This window comes from Megalops cyprinoides, chromosome 23 (genome assembly GCF_013368585.1).
Source record: "Megalops cyprinoides isolate fMegCyp1 chromosome 23, fMegCyp1.pri, whole genome shotgun sequence".
Classification (NCBI taxonomy): Eukaryota; Metazoa; Chordata; class Actinopteri; order Elopiformes; family Megalopidae; genus Megalops; species Megalops cyprinoides.
Genome location: NC_050605.1, coordinates 3,156,855 through 3,173,147, shown reverse-complemented (window position 1 = coordinate 3,173,147; position 16,293 = coordinate 3,156,855). Strand labels below are relative to the sequence as shown.

At 45.5% G+C, this 16,293-nt stretch overlaps 1 protein-coding gene across 2 annotated transcripts in view; it reads left to right on the top strand.

The window, feature by feature from the left end:
- Positions 1-16,293, top strand: part of LOC118770406 (calcium/calmodulin-dependent protein kinase type 1D-like) — an 87,634-nt gene that overhangs the window by 29,780 nt on the left and 41,561 nt on the right. For both annotated transcript variants that reach the window (XM_036518053.1, XM_036518052.1), the window contains exon 2: positions 11,414-11,545. In XM_036518053.1, the coding sequence (XP_036373946.1) occupies positions 11,414-11,545 (132 nt within the window). The remainder of the gene's footprint in view (positions 1-11,413; positions 11,546-16,293) is intronic.

The following is a 16,293-nucleotide window of genomic DNA, read 5'->3' as shown; positions in this document are numbered from 1 at the left end:
CCCGGAGAATTGTATGGCCTCATTATGTTACATTGTGTTTGCTTAGCAGATGTTCTTATCTAGCACCACTTTCATAGCTTACAATTTTTAGATGTTATCTATTCACGCAGCTGCTCAGTTCCCGAGGCAATTGTATTCTGCCTGAGGGTACAACAGCAGGGCTCCACCGAGGGAATCAAACCGGTAACCTTGCTGTTGAACACTCCATGCTGAGTGCCTCCCTGTGGGTTCAGTCTCTCTTTCTCTGACATGACCCAGCTGGGGGGATTCAAACCCAGAGCCGTCTGGTTTCTAGCCAGCTTCTACACATCAAGGTGTTTAGTCTGGGTCATTAAGGTTTGATATGGATTATGCATTAAGCATGCATTAAAAACATTGCCACATTACAACATGTTACTCTTTGAATGTCAGGTCCATGGCAAGCATAGTGTTTACATATGCTTATTTGTTTTTACATGTTGCTCATTCCAATATGATGTGCAGATGTACATTTAGAATCTAGATGTTTTATAATATATCTCTCATAAATACATGTCGTAGAGTCACCACTCTAATAGGACTACAGATTACAGTACAAGAGCTGTGTTGATATCTGGATTATTTGTATTGCTGTGATGGTTGAGCAGTAAGAACATTACAGCGCACTGTATAAAGGCTGTACCATATGGCAATAATGCAGCCGCAGCAGATTCGATGAGCCTATCAGAACATGACAGATGCACAGCGACCTCTGAAAACGTGCTGAGAGATCATGACTGATTCGCTATTCCTACCCTCTCTGCCCCTCTCCTTCTCTCTCTGTCTCTCTTTCTCTTCTCTTGTTTCATCAATCCTTCACTCAGATCCTTCAAATTAGAATCTGGCTTTATTGGCACATAAAATTGGGGGAAAGTGCACCGGTGCTATAGCGATGACCAGTAAATTGAGGAAACTCCCCGCTTCCTCGCTGTCTGGCTTTCAGCCACATGCACATACACACACATGCACGCACACGAAAAGCAATAACAGTCCTGTCAGTGATGTCAGTGTGGCAATTGACATGTCTCCTCCTGAACCTATTTCCCATGTTTCCTTTGGGGAGATAATATCACACAGCCCACCTGCCCTCCCCTCTCCCTAAAACACACACACCCACCCACACATGCACGCACACACACGTTGGGGGAAGGGAAGGAAACCCCCTGCCTCCATGTACCGGGAGAAGGTGATGGAGAAGTGGCAATGGCCAGAGCACCCCCCATGTGAGTCTCCCCCCACGAGCCCCCTGTCCTCGTGTTTTTGCTGTCCCCCCCCCACCCAGGAGACACTGACCCCTCCTGTGAAGTCATCTCCCCTCCCCCATAGTCCGCAATCCTCCACAAGGCCAGGAAAGATTTATCAGTGAGAGAGGGAGAGAGAGAACAAAAAGGAGAGAAAGGAAGAGAGAGACAGAGGATAGGGGGGAGAGAGGGAGAGACTTTTTCATTCTTCTTTATTTCACAGTGAAAAAAGGATTCCTACAAGCTTAACATATTTCTCTTCATCCCCCTTTAAAAGAAATGTAAAATAGAAAATAATAAACGGAGGGGAAGAGAGAGATAGAGCGAGCGAGCGAGTGAGGGAGAGAGAGGGAGAGAAAGGCTCAGCAGGAAGGGGGAAGGCCACAGATCCTTCACAGTGCAGATTTTATTACTTCCCTACAATATGGTGCCCCTCGCTTCGTAATTCCCAGGAGGCATTGCACTGCGGCGCACCTTATTTATCAGCATTTATTGACTATCTGGGACAAAATCCAGTTTGCTCCTTCTCCAGCCCATCAATCAGGGTGACAGACAGCTTGTGTGGCACACCCCCAGTAGACACCCTTTTATCTCGGGCTTGGCCCCACCCATTGAGAAGAAGCAATTTTCAGGAAGTGTGCATAACATTAAAAGAGCTGTGATTCATGGGGTTCGCTCCCTCTGGCTGTGATATGACAACGGGCCTGCCGGCCAAGAGACGCTGTGCCAGGGAATGCCGCAGTAATTTGATCTGCGAGGGATAGCGTTACCTCGGCATAAAACGCACGTAAAACACGTAACATGGTTAAGATCCATTAACAAGCGAGTTAATTGCCGGTTCTCCTTCACTGTAATTGTGAGGACGTGCTCGCCGGACGAAGCTGCAAAGAGCATGCAGCTGTGTGTTACTGAGCGACGTTACTTCTACGTTGTATAAATGTTCGCATGAACGCTATTCTGTAGAGTGGGCGTTCGGATAATATCGGTATCTCGTACCGTGCTGATTCACCAAAGCAAAACCGCCAAGAGTAACAGAGATTATTTTCCTCCTCCACCTAATTGTGTTCGTGTGATTGAAGTGGTAATTGATCAAACCAAACCAGTCAAATTCTCATAATGAGGCTATCAGTTTTTCCCAGGCCCTGCACAACAGTTAACTGTACTGCAGCTGAAATACTCTCATTAACAGAATTTATTTTCATTAGAAAATAACTTCCATGCTGTGTCTCTTAAAAGTCCAGTTGCATGTACGTATATGACTGAATTTGAGTGTGCATATGTAAGCATGTCTGTGTGTGTGTGGGAGTGTGTGGATGTGAGTGACCAACTGTGCGTGGGCATGTAAGTGACTGATTTTGTATTTTTGAGTGTGTGTGAGTGTGAGTGATTAATTGTGTGAGGGAGTGTGTGTGTGCATGTGTGTCTGTGTGTATATGTAAGCATGTTTGTGAGTGTGTGGGAGTGTGTGGATGTGAGTGACCAACTGTGCGTGGGCATGTAAGTGACTGATTGTGTATGTTTGAATGTGTGTGAATGTGAGTGACTGTGTTAGTAAGTGTGTGTATGTGTGTGACTGTGTGTGTGATTGTGTGTGTGAATGTGAGTGGCTGATTGCGTTAATGAGTGTGGGTGTGTGTGTATGTGGCCATCCCCCCATTGCACTGCTGTGTGTTTGAGATCACTGTAGCACTGCCACGTCAGATCTAACAGGTTTTTCTTCTGCTGGGGCTGAAAATTCCTTACAATTACTCAGCCTGACTGCTTCATTTAATAATTTGGGCCGACTTATTTATTTTCTGTGAAAAGGCAAATGGTGCATTTGTTTAATTTGTCAGCTGGTCCCCTGGGAGAGTGGGCTGCAGCAGGCCTGTCTCCGGCTTCTGCCCAAACTCCATCGGAATCGAATTCCCCCCCACTCCGTTTGTGACCGTCCATGCGACAGTATACACAGAATTTCCCCGGGAACGCCACCATCTATTCAGTCGTGGTCCTGTTTATGTACCCCTCCTGTCGCTCCGCATCACGTCCGAGACGTCGTTCCCGAGGAGCGGCTCGATCTCAGAGGAGTCCTTTTTTCTCTCCCTCCCTCTCTCCCTCCCTCCCAGGCCTCTGGTGTCTTTCACTGGCAGTACCATGCAATCACAGCGACGGCGGAGCCTCGCTGACAGAGAGATGAGATTTCGCTCGCTGGAGAAGATCCGCCCGAACGCCTCCGGCGGCTCCGTGCCTACGCACGCCCCCGTTCCCCACTCTTTTCGGGTTTTTGTTTCTTTTTTTTTTAGGCTGCATTCTACGCCAGCCGTGGCGCAGATGCAAAGGCTTAATTTGCGGTGCAGTGCCTCGTGCCAAAGGCATTACAGAGCTGCGGAGAGCATCAAAGGAGTTAACTTACATCGCTGGTGCGGCGTGTCACGTGTGTGCCATTACAGGGGACATCATTTGACGAGCGTTAAAGAGGGTCCGCAACCCTGCGAGCGAGCTCCGAGCCCCAGTGCTCATCATGTGACAAACTCTAACGGCCAACGTCGTTTCCCGTTGAGCTAAAGGCAGCTTACCCCTAGCTCCACAGGCAACAGCGCTAGCTAACCAAACTTTCAGGGAGTGATGTCACTGCTGAAAGCACTTTGCTACCTGCTACGCCCATGTTAGCGGCTTTAACTCACAGAGGCTATTACTTTCTGCTCTGCTACTGTCTCATGCAAAAAGGTAGAGAATGATCTGGTGGCATTTGGAGAAGAGCAGCTGATTGAATATTAACTGACACTGACTGGTCCTGGTCTAGTCATTGAATGATTTGTACGGTCAGCGACCTGGTGCAGATGAGGAATTTAGTGCAGGATTGCTGCAAATCAGGGTCTATGACATTCCTTCCCTCGAGTTCAGTCCTCAGTAATACTCTCTAAGGTTGCTACTGAAGGAGTAACAGGATTCGTCTACGTCAGAAGTGATTTGTTTTACCTGTCCATCCCCATAATACCTCACGCAGTACTGACTGTACAGTCCCATAATCCCTTACTTAGTACTGACTCTATAGCCCCATAATATCTCACTCAATACTGACTGCACAGTCCCATAATACCTCACTCAGTACTGACTGTACAGTCCAATAATCCTACACTTAGTACTGAGAGTATAGGCCCCTATTCCCTTACTCAGTGCTGACTGCACAGCCCCATAATCCCTCATTCAGTACTGACTGTACAGCCCCATAATCCCTCATTCAGTACTGACTGTACAGCCTTGTGACTGAAGTTGTACCAGTACTCAGGAGCTCACAAGCCTGTGAATCCATCTGACAGCAGGCACAGGGAGATCACAGGGGCCAGTGACATCACTTCAGCACCTGAAATGAAGGAGCCCCTCTCTCCTCTCCCCTCTGCTGTGAGATGCGCAAGACACTCTGTTTGGAAGACAGGATTCAAGTCCACAGCCTCTGTAGCAACTTTCTCCCCATTTCTACTCCTGCATAACTCCACTGACCCATCCTCCCCCTCTCCCGGGTTCCATTCTGGCCATGCAGTAACATCCTACAGTCATACAAAAGAAAAGGAAAGATTTAAGTGTTGTAACTAGGTAGGTAGGTATCTTCGGCAGAAGATGCCTGGCAACTCTATCATCCTTGCTATCATTGAAAGTCAAGGGGTAAGAGGGGTGGGTTTCAGGCATTGTGATCTGGGGAGGACATCCTGGGAAAACAGCAGAGGTACACTCTGCACCTCTTCCCCTCCTGGGTACAGGAAGCGTGGGATAGAAGACTTTTAATAACCACAGGGGTTATTAAACCAAGTGGGTGATGTAAGGCCGGCATCACAGGGCGGTAGCGGCGACAGTTTATGAAGAGCGAATGGTCACGTCTGAGGGAACCCAGGCCACACTGCACAGCAGGGACTTCGCCACTTCAAAGGGGTGGGGGGGGATTGGGGGGGATCGGGGGGCACTCCATTTATCTGCGCTTAATGAGCACTCTGCAAATGAAGAAGAATGAGAGGCTTTTTAAAATGCACAGAGAAACGTCCCGCTCAATTAGCGCCCATTCAGACAGCGTGAGTGCGTGTATGTGTGTGCGTGCGTGTGCGCGTTGGCATATATGTGGGTGGATGGAGGGTGCATTAAAACCACAGCACACTCGGATTACCTGCCCTCATGTATTCCACGGCGACATTACCACAGTTTGCTGTTTGCCTGTGAATCACTCAGAAAGAGAAAGCAGAGGGGAATGCCACTTCTTAGGCTCCAAGCACAAGTAAGCACTGATCTGGGACCAGTTTTGCTGATTTTCATATAATGGTTAAGGTTAGAATTGTGGTTGGACAATCATAGGTCAGCACTCACATATGAATTATGCCTAGAACCACTGCTGTGAGGTCCATGAGAACTAAAGAGGGCTTTTCAGACACCGGCCTTAAAACATCAGTACAATGCCAGCTGCTGAAAAAGCACTGGAGTCTGGAGTGGTGAGCACCCTGCAAACACAGCGCATCCACAATAGGTTGAAAGCGCACTCAGATAGAAGGCTTTCACTGGGGAATTGAGGCCTTTTATTAGAGCGGTGTTTATGTCTGCTTTGTCCATGACAGCTTTTACACACACCTGGAACAAACTAAAAATAAGCCATCGAGAAGCACCGGAAAGGGATTTAAGGGTTTAAGTGAAATGTGACATCAGTGTGTGTGTGTGTGTGTGTGAGGGAGGGAGAGGGGGAGGAGGAGATCCTGTTAGAGGAGTGCTCTGGTCAACCACGGTGTCCTCCCTCAAATGTATGCCCCCAGTGCTGCGGTTAGGATTCCGATTCCACCTCTCCAGGGAGAAAAGAGAACCGTGAGAGGAAGGAACCACGTGCGGAGAATGAGGATCGGATGCCCGCAGGGGTCAAGGGTCACGCTCAGGGATCACACGGAGAACGGGGATTACACGCGCACACACACATACACACACACACACACACACACACACACACTCACACACATACACAGATCAGGCATCTCAGAGAGATCAGGGATCAAACATGCAGAGAACACGGTGGAGAGAGGTCGGCGATCTCCCTCGCAGTCCGTACATGTTTTGCTCTGATAAAAACAAACGTGTGAACTGTATGGTGCTCATACTATTTTTCCCTTCCCTGATCCTCTCTGCTATGTTCTTCCCTAGCTCTGATATCACACCTGCCAGTCAATTCCCCTGTGTTTAAAGGCCTGACACAATTGTGGGAAATGCTATTTATGAAAGCGGCATTGTCATCTCTGTCCCCCGCGCTGTCATTGAAAACAGAGATGATATCCTCATGTCCCAGTCAGCATTAATGCTTGATACGATCGGCTGGATGCTCGAAGGATGCGCGAACGCATCAGGGAGATAATGGGGTGGGGGGGCAGGGGACTGACAATCGAGTCGCGCTGGCCAGGTTGGAGAGGACCGTAGCATGGCAACGTGCGGCCAGAGCGCGGACGAACACCCACAACCCCCGTAATTTCTCGCTTGTTTTTAAAGCTTTTAAGTGCGGTAACAGATGGCTCTGGCGATCTGTTGACTCCATACCATTATCAGTTAGTGAATGACTGCGGGGCTATCAGCTCAACGGTTCATAGCATGCACATTCAGGGACTCGCATGAATAGGGCCTATTCAGAACACTCCAGATCCAATAAGACAACAAAGAGACGCTTATGTTTTACGGTCGCACTTCCTTTTTTAGTGCCGTGTTTCAGTCTGAGTACAGCTCTTTTTAGATTATTATGACCAATCCATTAGATTGCTCCTGATCCAGCCTACTCTTTTCCATTGAAAACATTATTCTTCCTCTCTTTTTGTCAGTTTCAGTTCCTAAGTGATGCAAAGCTCAAAGCTGGTTCACCGTAGGTACTCTATGCTACTAGCGAGGCTAGAAAGGCCTTTGAGAAAAGGAGCTGATCTGAGTACAGTTGAAATGACCCATATTTTACAGCAGTCTTACTGATGTCACGGCGTCAAGTTGGGAAATGAATATCGCAGCACGACACGATGTAAGAAACCTTAACAGCTGACAGGGCAAAAACACACAAAAGTATCATTTGTGCCAACTGAATAGGCGAAGGTGCCGCCAACTTTTTTGAGCTTTGTCACGGTATCGTGTTGCGCAGTGGGGTTACCCATCTACCTAAGTGGCCTACACCTCCTTGTGGTCAGGTGAAAACCAGCGATGTCACACCACAAACGTTGTCCCCACACACGCTATTGAAATGACGATTGACTTTTTCCGTTGACCTAGAAAGAAAGTCTCCATTTCAGATGAGCATATTAAGTGAGTCAGAGAACCACCACCTTAATGTCCTTGAATTTGCTGTTGTCATCCATTGTTTGAACAGCTGGTCAATTTCACAACCCAGCTCAATCCTGCCTCTATGTCTTTTTTAAAAAAACCCAGCTCACTGTTTTTCACGGAGTGCATGTGAATGTAGCTCATGTGCGGAAAAGTCATTTGCGGTGAGTGCCTCTGATAACCTTTCACCCTCTCACACGCGGGTCCTCCACGCTTTTCACCGAGTCAATATTTGAGGATGTAGTGGGTCTTCCCTTTTTTCCTGGGGACGTCAGGTGTAATAGGGGTTTCCTAGTGAATGGCTCTGTGTATTTTTAATGCGTCCCAAGGGGCATTGTTTGACAGCGGCGTGATGACGTCCGGTGGAGCCAGTGAAATGGGAGACGTCAAAGTGCCGTGCTTGCCTCGGGGAGGACGATTTGCTTTGTTATCAGCGGGATTTCCCCTTTGCGTCTTGCTCTACATCTGTGCTGTGCAAATGCAGAAATGAGGGAGACAGACACGGCTTGTATTTGCTTAACGCATACAAACCAGCCCACAGATGCACAGATGTTATTGAAACTGTGGAAGTACACTGCCTTTCAAAGAAGGATCCTCCACTTCTTTGAGAGATGAAGCAGATGGAACTCTACTCTACACTTTCCAGAACTTGCAGTAAAGGTTCAATGATATTTAGATCTAGTGATTGGGGAGGCCATGGAAAGTGTTCTTCATCTTGGTGTTTTATGAAAACACTGTTGAATGTTTATCAGTAAGTGTGGGGCCATTTTTGCCTTGGATATGGCAAATATCTATAGAAAACAACACCAAATCATGCGCTTGGTCTCCTAAAATAGGTTTGTATTCCTTGGCTATAATGCTAAGGCATTATTCAATGTTGCCCACTCGCCTTGGTTCCAAGCAGTTTGCAAATGGCAGCCCTGCCATAAATAACATCTTTGTGAAGCTCACGATGTACAGTTTTTGTTGAGACTGGGTCACAGAGGTGTAGTTACTACTTCTGTGGTAATTTTTGAGGCCATTGTTTTTCTGTTTTTGAGCAACTATCCTAGTAAGTGGCTGTCTGTCCCTGTGAGTGAACTTCAGCTTGTGACCACAGTCCCTCTTTTCTGGTGCTGTTTTTCCTTGTTGGCCATATGCCATCATGACTTTCAACATAGTTCACCCTTGACACATTAAATAATTTTACCACTTCTGTGACTGTAGCATCTGCAGTTTGGGCACCACATATTAAAGTACTGATTTTAAAACCTCTTTTATAACAGAATAAAACATATTGGTATGTGATATTGACATTAATATGTTAACACGTGTAGACTCCTTTTAAATTAAAATTTACTGACTAGACAGAAAACTAAAAAACGATTGCTATTAATCACAATATTCATTTTCATTTTTCACAGCACTAGAAAGAGTTTATTTTATATTCCAAGTAATGGAATGAATATCTAATTCTCACTTGGAATATCTTTATTAAATAAAGCAAAAATAAATGATCCACTTCCTGCTTCCTGGTGCAAGCTCATGCAGTATTTATCAATGATACATGAACTAATTTGGATTTACCTCACCATCTTAAAGTACAGTGTGTCTGTAATTACCCAGAATGCAAAGTTATCAAGGCTCATACTAATACTCATTAAGAAAAGACATAAATGTTTACATAGCATTATGTTATGTTTACATAAATGTCGCAAATAACTCAATTGTTCGCTTTTGAATGCAACATGTGAAAACTGTTACACTACACTACAATACAAAGCAACATCACTACCCTTATATTAAATATTCAGTGCTGACTGCATTGGTCAAGGTATCAGTACTTTAACTTGTGAAAGTACTCAGGTGTCAATCAACGGAATATGCCTCAAGTAACATCCTACAAGTTTGGCTGCAGTTGTACAGATGGAAAAATGTAACACTAGCTTTGGTCAGATACAGACATTCATTACCAAATTGCTTCCTTTCTCAGTGTTTTGCTTTTGGTAATGCTTCAAAACAACAAAAATCTGGTTGAAAAACTGAGGATGTTTCAAAATGACTGACAATGTGGCGTAAATAATTCAAGCGTGTTACTGTTTGAGGTCTTCACTTCTGAGGTCTGTGAATATTGCTGAAGTCATGGCCGCATATATTGTACTGATGCAGGGCACAAGTGACAAAAAGGCCAGTATTTATGCATCAAAGGAGCCATTTTGCCAGGGGCCTCTTGAGAAATATCAAAATGTATCTGCCACTGAATGTATTTGTGTATTTGACTGCGCTGAAATGTCCATGTAAATCAAATGGGGGGAAGCTCCAAGTTTATTTTTGGTTTGTTCTGTGAGGAATCCGGGTAAGAGGGTAGGTCAAGGGAGGGAATGCTCTTGGCTCATTGTTGTGAGACTATCGTGGATTTACTGTGAGTATTTATAGCATGATTCATGAATGTGGGACTATCCCAGATTCACTGTGAGTGTTTTTAGGATGATTCATGAATGTGGGACTATCCCAGATTTACTGTGAGTGTTTTTGTCGAGGCTAATGAATATGGGACTATCTAAGGTTTACTGTGAGTACTTCTCTTGATGCATGAATGTGGGGCTATTGTCTGTGATAATCTTTTGTCTTGTGGCCGGATATTGGTTAAGCAGTCCCACCTGTGTAGCACTGTATAGCAGGCTCATTGGATACAGGTGTGTGGCCAGACAAGAGTCACTTTTCCCAGCAGTTTTTTGATTGTGGCTGGTCTCAGACTGGTTCTGGTTTGTTGCATATTTTTTAATTATTTGATTTTGGAAATATTTCTCCTTTTTGTGCTTTATGTGCAGAACGTCAGGAGTAATTACAAGCACACAGACAGACAGACAGACAGACAGGAAGGAGTCCCTGGATATGGACAGGAGAGATCAGACAGACAGGAGCCTCTGGAAAGCACAGGAGAGATCAGACAGACAGTCTTGCTGAAGGCCTTGCTGACTGAGAGAGCGCAGCTGTTTTGCTCTCTGCATCAGGCCTCTGCAGTGTGACTGCAAACAGATTGAGAAATCTGGCCTGAGGACGTCACGTGGCCTGCACTTCTCCCCCCCTGGGGGATTGTGGGTATTCACAGGGAAATAACCTCCCTCCCATCCCTGCTCTTGCCTTGATAAACCACTGCATCGTGAAAGAGAGCAGGGGAAATCCAGCCATTCATAAAAAACGCTGCATCTCAGTGGGCATGAGTGAGCAGAGCGGCGTTTGCTAATTGTCATTCCACACTGTCTGCTTGCTTTCAGTAAAGGAAAGGTAGCTTGTCACCTCCTTTCACATGCCCCCCAACACACACACACACACACACACACAAACACTGATTTTCAAAATACTGTGGAATGGTCACATCTTTTTGGGTCATAGGAATTTTGCCACTTGTGCCTTCTCTCCTGCTCTCTTTCTTTCAAATTAAAATTCAAATTATATTTATTGGCATGACGGAGGATTTATTGGCATGACAGAGGATTTCTGCATTAAAGCATTCTGTGTAATATGAACAACATATAGAAAATGAACATGATATGGTCTCTCTCCCTGTCTGTATCTCTTTCTCTCTCTGTATTTATTCCCTCCTTGTCTGTATCTTTCAGTCTTTGTCCCTGGCTGTCCCTCTCACTCTCTCTCCTCATCTTTGTCACTCCCTCTCAGTGTTTGTATCTCTCTGTCAGTATTTGTCTCTCACTTATCTTCCTCTCTCTCTCCTTCTCTCTTTCTCTCTGTTTCTCTCTCTCCCCATCTGTATCCTCCCCCCCCACCTCTTCTGTATCACTCCTTCTCAGTGTCTGTATCCTTCTTTCTCTCCGTCTCCATTACTCTGATGTGGACCCCTCTCCGTGTCTCTCTTGCAGTGGGGCCTTCTCTGAGGTGGTGCTGGCTCAGGAGAAGGCCACGGGGAAGATGTTCGCTGTTAAGTGCATCCCCAAGAAAGCGCTGAAGGGCAAGGAGAGCAGCATCGAGAACGAGATCGCCGTGCTCCGAAAGTAAGTGCCGTCTGCCGTGAGCCGGGCCTCGCCATGGCGACAGACGTGGCAGTGCTGCTCCCTTGCTGGCTTGGTGGAACCGTGCTCAGAAGCTCTCCCCATGATTCTCACACACTCTAGGAATACAGACAGAAGCTATCTTGTATGATAGGTATCATGTGCTACATAATTCTTCTTCAGTTATAACCACAATAATCAATCTATTCAAATAGTCTTCATTTGTCAGATGGTCAAATTCTGACAGCCAGTTGGAGTCCCTTCCAGCAGACCTGCCTAACAACCACAAGAGAGAGGGAGAATCACAGGTGTTTCCCAGTCAAAGGTCTGTCTCTCTCTATTCTTGGTGACAATAGGTGCACTCACTACTGGTGAAGTGATGTTTATGCCAGATGGTCAACCAATATCTTAATGGTGCTAGCTGCAATGTCACTCACACCTATGGAAGCTATTCTGTATGAGCTCAAGGGTTCTTCATCCTTGCCTTTACATGACAGCAGTCTTACAGGGGTCACTTTTCAGACTTGTCTACTTGAGTGAACATGTGGAAGGCTAAAAATTTGTTAGCATCTCTCACTTTTGTAACTATGGCCCCTATGCTACACAAAATACTACACAAAATAACTAAATTATTAACTAAAATGAAGAAATTGTAAGACGTGTCGGGTTGGTTTGGGTTTTATTTTCAGTACAAAATGCAAAACTAACAGCGACCATCTATATGCATGTTAATGTTAATGCAGATCTAGGACCAGATTCCCCAACCACAACCCTAACGTTAAGATAAGATAAACAGCAAAACTGATCCTAGATCAGCACTGACTCAGGGGTTGAGTGTTAAAGTTATTTGGCCGGAAACTCAACTCTGCGTTACATCAGCACTCCCCCTCATGTGGATGGGCTCTAATCTCTGTACCATCGTGTTCCCATTTTATAATGTCATAAACAGAGTGATTGAAAATAACAGCCATTACCTAATCCCCTCCCATACCGCTCCTTAAATATAGACAGCCTCCCAGGACATTGCGTGGGTTTCGGGTTGGGTGGTTTGTGTCCATCAGTGCCGGCTTTTGCTAGGCCACCTGGCATGGCATGGAGGCACTCAGAGCCAGACAGGACCACTGTTCCGATGTGAGGATGGAAGCCCATCCAAAGTGCTACCCATGCACCCAAATCCAAACCCCCCGCCCCTGCAGTTTCCTACGCCGCAGTTTGCGGGCAGTCCGTCACCCCACCTGCCCCCCCCCCCCCCCCACCCCGACCCCCGTGCAGGGGTCAGAGCCTCCCCAAGCACTGTCTGCACATCCAGATGTTTCACTTGTGAGATTGTGCTGATTACGGTGTTGTCAAAGCACAATGAGTTGTGGTGTGGAGAACCAAAAAAAAAAAACCACAAAGTTCAAGGATAAGATGCCGCTGCAAGGCTGATTTTGATGGCTATCATACGAGATGAGTAATATTTTCCTGCAGAGTGTGTGGGATCTGAAAAATCACAGAGCAGCATCTCGGTGAAAATCATAGCCATTTCATCCACCGTTTAAAATGTGTTGTACTGAATTATAAACTAATGGATCTGAAATGTACAGTGTCCTTCAGTGAGTTTTAAAATAGTGGATATACACGGTGCTGTGTTTTAGAGACCTGTCAACCGATGGATCCACTCTGTTCAGTGTCTTTTACTGAGTTATAAGCCAGAGGAACCACCATGTATAGTGAGTCTCAGTGAGTTGTGTCACTTCCTCCCACTGATTCTGTAAAGGTCACGTTCTCCATGATTGTGTTTGAAAAAAGTGTGCAAAGGTTCAGAGTTTCATTTCTTATTTTAGCTGTGCATGCATACTGCTTTTGCAGTTCACTGACCCACAATTTATCTGATAGTCATAGTTACATGCACTTGCTTGTGTTTGTACAATGGCAAATAATTTGTTTTGCAACAAACCCAGCCATCTATTGACTGGATGAGTTTGACTGGGTGGATTTCTGCTGCAAGGCCTCATGGGACTGGGGTCCTCCAGCCAGACCTCATGGCTTAAGGCAGAATTTACCTGCAAGTGCTGATCTAGGACCAGATTCTCCAGCCACAACTCTAATCTTAGCCATTATACATTGAACAGTAAAACTGGTGCTAGATCAGCACTTACAGGCAACTTCTGCCTGGAGCAACCTCCTACTCAACTGTCAGCTTCCCACTTGCCCTCCTGGTCCATGCCTCACTGGCCCAGGAATAGGAGGTCGACAAGGCTCCTCCCTCTGTACATATAGCACACTGCAGTGGACGGTTCATCTCACAGTGCCCTACTGCAAATGGTGGTTCATTGGGGATATTTTAGTGATCCCTGGGTCGGGCTCCACTGGTGCATGCTAGCATTTTCTCCAAGGTCGCAGTCTCTAAAACTGCACCATGACAGCCCAGCTCAAAAGGACATGCCAAAGCCCCTTCACGGAGAGTTTGTTTCTGACGCTGCCGTTGAAGCAGACAAGTGATTCAGTTTTGTCTTTTTGTCGATGTAGTTACGGAAATACATTATGCATTATTGTTATAGGAATAAATTATATCACATGAGGAATTCATTTGTCTGTCACCAGTTTGCAGAAAGATTCATGACTAGAATGAAATTAATAAATGAGTATATAACTGTGTCAGAGGCTCATCATTCAGTCCAGAAAAAAGAAATAGCTTATTGAGCTAAAAGAGTGATGGTACAGGGGTGTCATCTCAAAACCCAGAAGTCATGCTTTTAGCTTCATAAAATATTCTCTTTTCCCAGAGCCATTTCTGCATTTTCATATGATAATGTGTTATGGTATGATTTTATGTCAGCACCTTGAGCAGGTTGTTAGAGCACAGATGCTCTTTAATAATAATTATACTAATAATAACTTTACTGTCCACATGAAAGCAGAGATTTGCCTTTGGCTTTGCCTCCCTTAAGACATACATAAATTCCTTTGATTTAAAAAGTGTAAAATACATGTAGAAACAGATACATACATATTAACAATGCCTACATTGTACTTGTTTGTGTCTTAACACATGTTTATTGAAAATACATTATATCTACCATAATCTGTTAACTATGATCTAATCTGAAACCTCAGATTAATGTGAGTTCGATTAAGTAAATTAATGTGAAATTGTAAATAATGAAGAAATACATAGTACAATTGTGAAAAAGTTACAGTAATAAAATGTAATACATTTTTACTAGATGCAATAAAAATGTAATAGCCAGTGGTGTGCTCTCCATCGCCCCCTGCTGTCACCTCACTGGGTGCTCCCTCCTACATGATCACCCAGGTTGGTGGTGAACCGGCAGCCCACGTAGTGATTTCATGTGTCCAAAAAGGACACTATTTTCTTGTGCTCTGAAAGGTGGTTTGTACATTAGTGCCTAGCAATCTACAGTAGATGCAACACAATGTGAAGAAAGAACAGATCTGTTGTTAAAGCCCTGTCTATTTGGCACCATACAGTATCGGTGTCACTCTGCTGAAAACTGTAATTTTGTAAGCGACATTAAAAACAGGCCTTTTATAGTCTTTGTGGATCAGAAGTACAGCGGTTGAAGAAAACAGTCTTTGATGTGAAGTTTTGAGAGGTCTTGCCTTCTTTTCTGCAACAAGTGGCCAAAGAGGAGAATGTATTCGAGCAGAAAGATTTATTCTGAGAATGTTCAACTGTGATAAGCTGTCGAAGAGCACATTGAAGATCTGTGTCATTCTTTCTTAGTGTTTGCTGATCCTACAGGAGCGCCTATAGACTGCAGTACCCCATGGGAGAAGGCTGAGTCGTTGCACAGGGAGAGGTGTTGCTTGATTTGTTGAGGGGATAGAGAGGATTTATTGCTCTGATGGTTTTCTGTCAGCGCAGAAGGGAAAGGTTCCCTTTGTGCAGCAGGGCCTTTTGCTCGGGTCGGTGGGCGGAAGGCCGTTTCTGTCAGAGGGTGTCATGTGTTCTGCCTCAGCCGTAACGATCGCTCCCCAGGGACCTGCGCCCCGCCTCTGATCTTCTCCTTTATCCCGTGGCTACAGTGAGGATCCCGGTCCTGTTTCCCCTCATTATCTCCTAGCAACGGCGTGATCGACAAGACCCTCGCCATGGCCCGGATCATTTACCGGCGCACCCTGGTGAGCGGGACAGGGACGACAGGGATCCTGCCGAGGTGCCGAAGCATCAGCTTTGTTCAGTCCTCTGGTTAGCGGGCGGGGCCTCTTTGATTGACAGGCTGCTTGGTTGGGAGAGAAGGAGGCAAGGCGGTGACTGCAGTGTGAGATCAGCTTGTCTGCCCCTAATCTTAGCCCCTATCATTTAGTGTAAAATTTTGATCCTGATCTGGGATCAGTTGCTTTGATTTGAGTAACAGAAGTGTATTCTGTTCAGTGTTTACAGAGCTCCAGTGCTGTCTGTTCATAGGATTCCTCTCAGCATGCAGTGTTGGGGTTCTACATTATTGGCTGCTTTAACAATACTGTGCCTATCCATAGTTATCAGAATCAAAAACAAACAGTCTTTGTGTTAATGAATATTCATAAGCATTTGCTCATTTTAGATTCAGCAACGTGGGGCAGAAGATTTACGTGTACAGCCAAATGTCTTGTTTGCACTGAGAACTTGTCTTTGGTTTTGGGCTGACACAGTCTGTGATTTCAGGATTGGGGCTGGGACAAAGGGGAAAAGTGCTAACTGATTTTAGATGGCTGAATGTGGCGTTAGGGCTGATAGATGATTCCCGGTATGACCTCAGTCACCA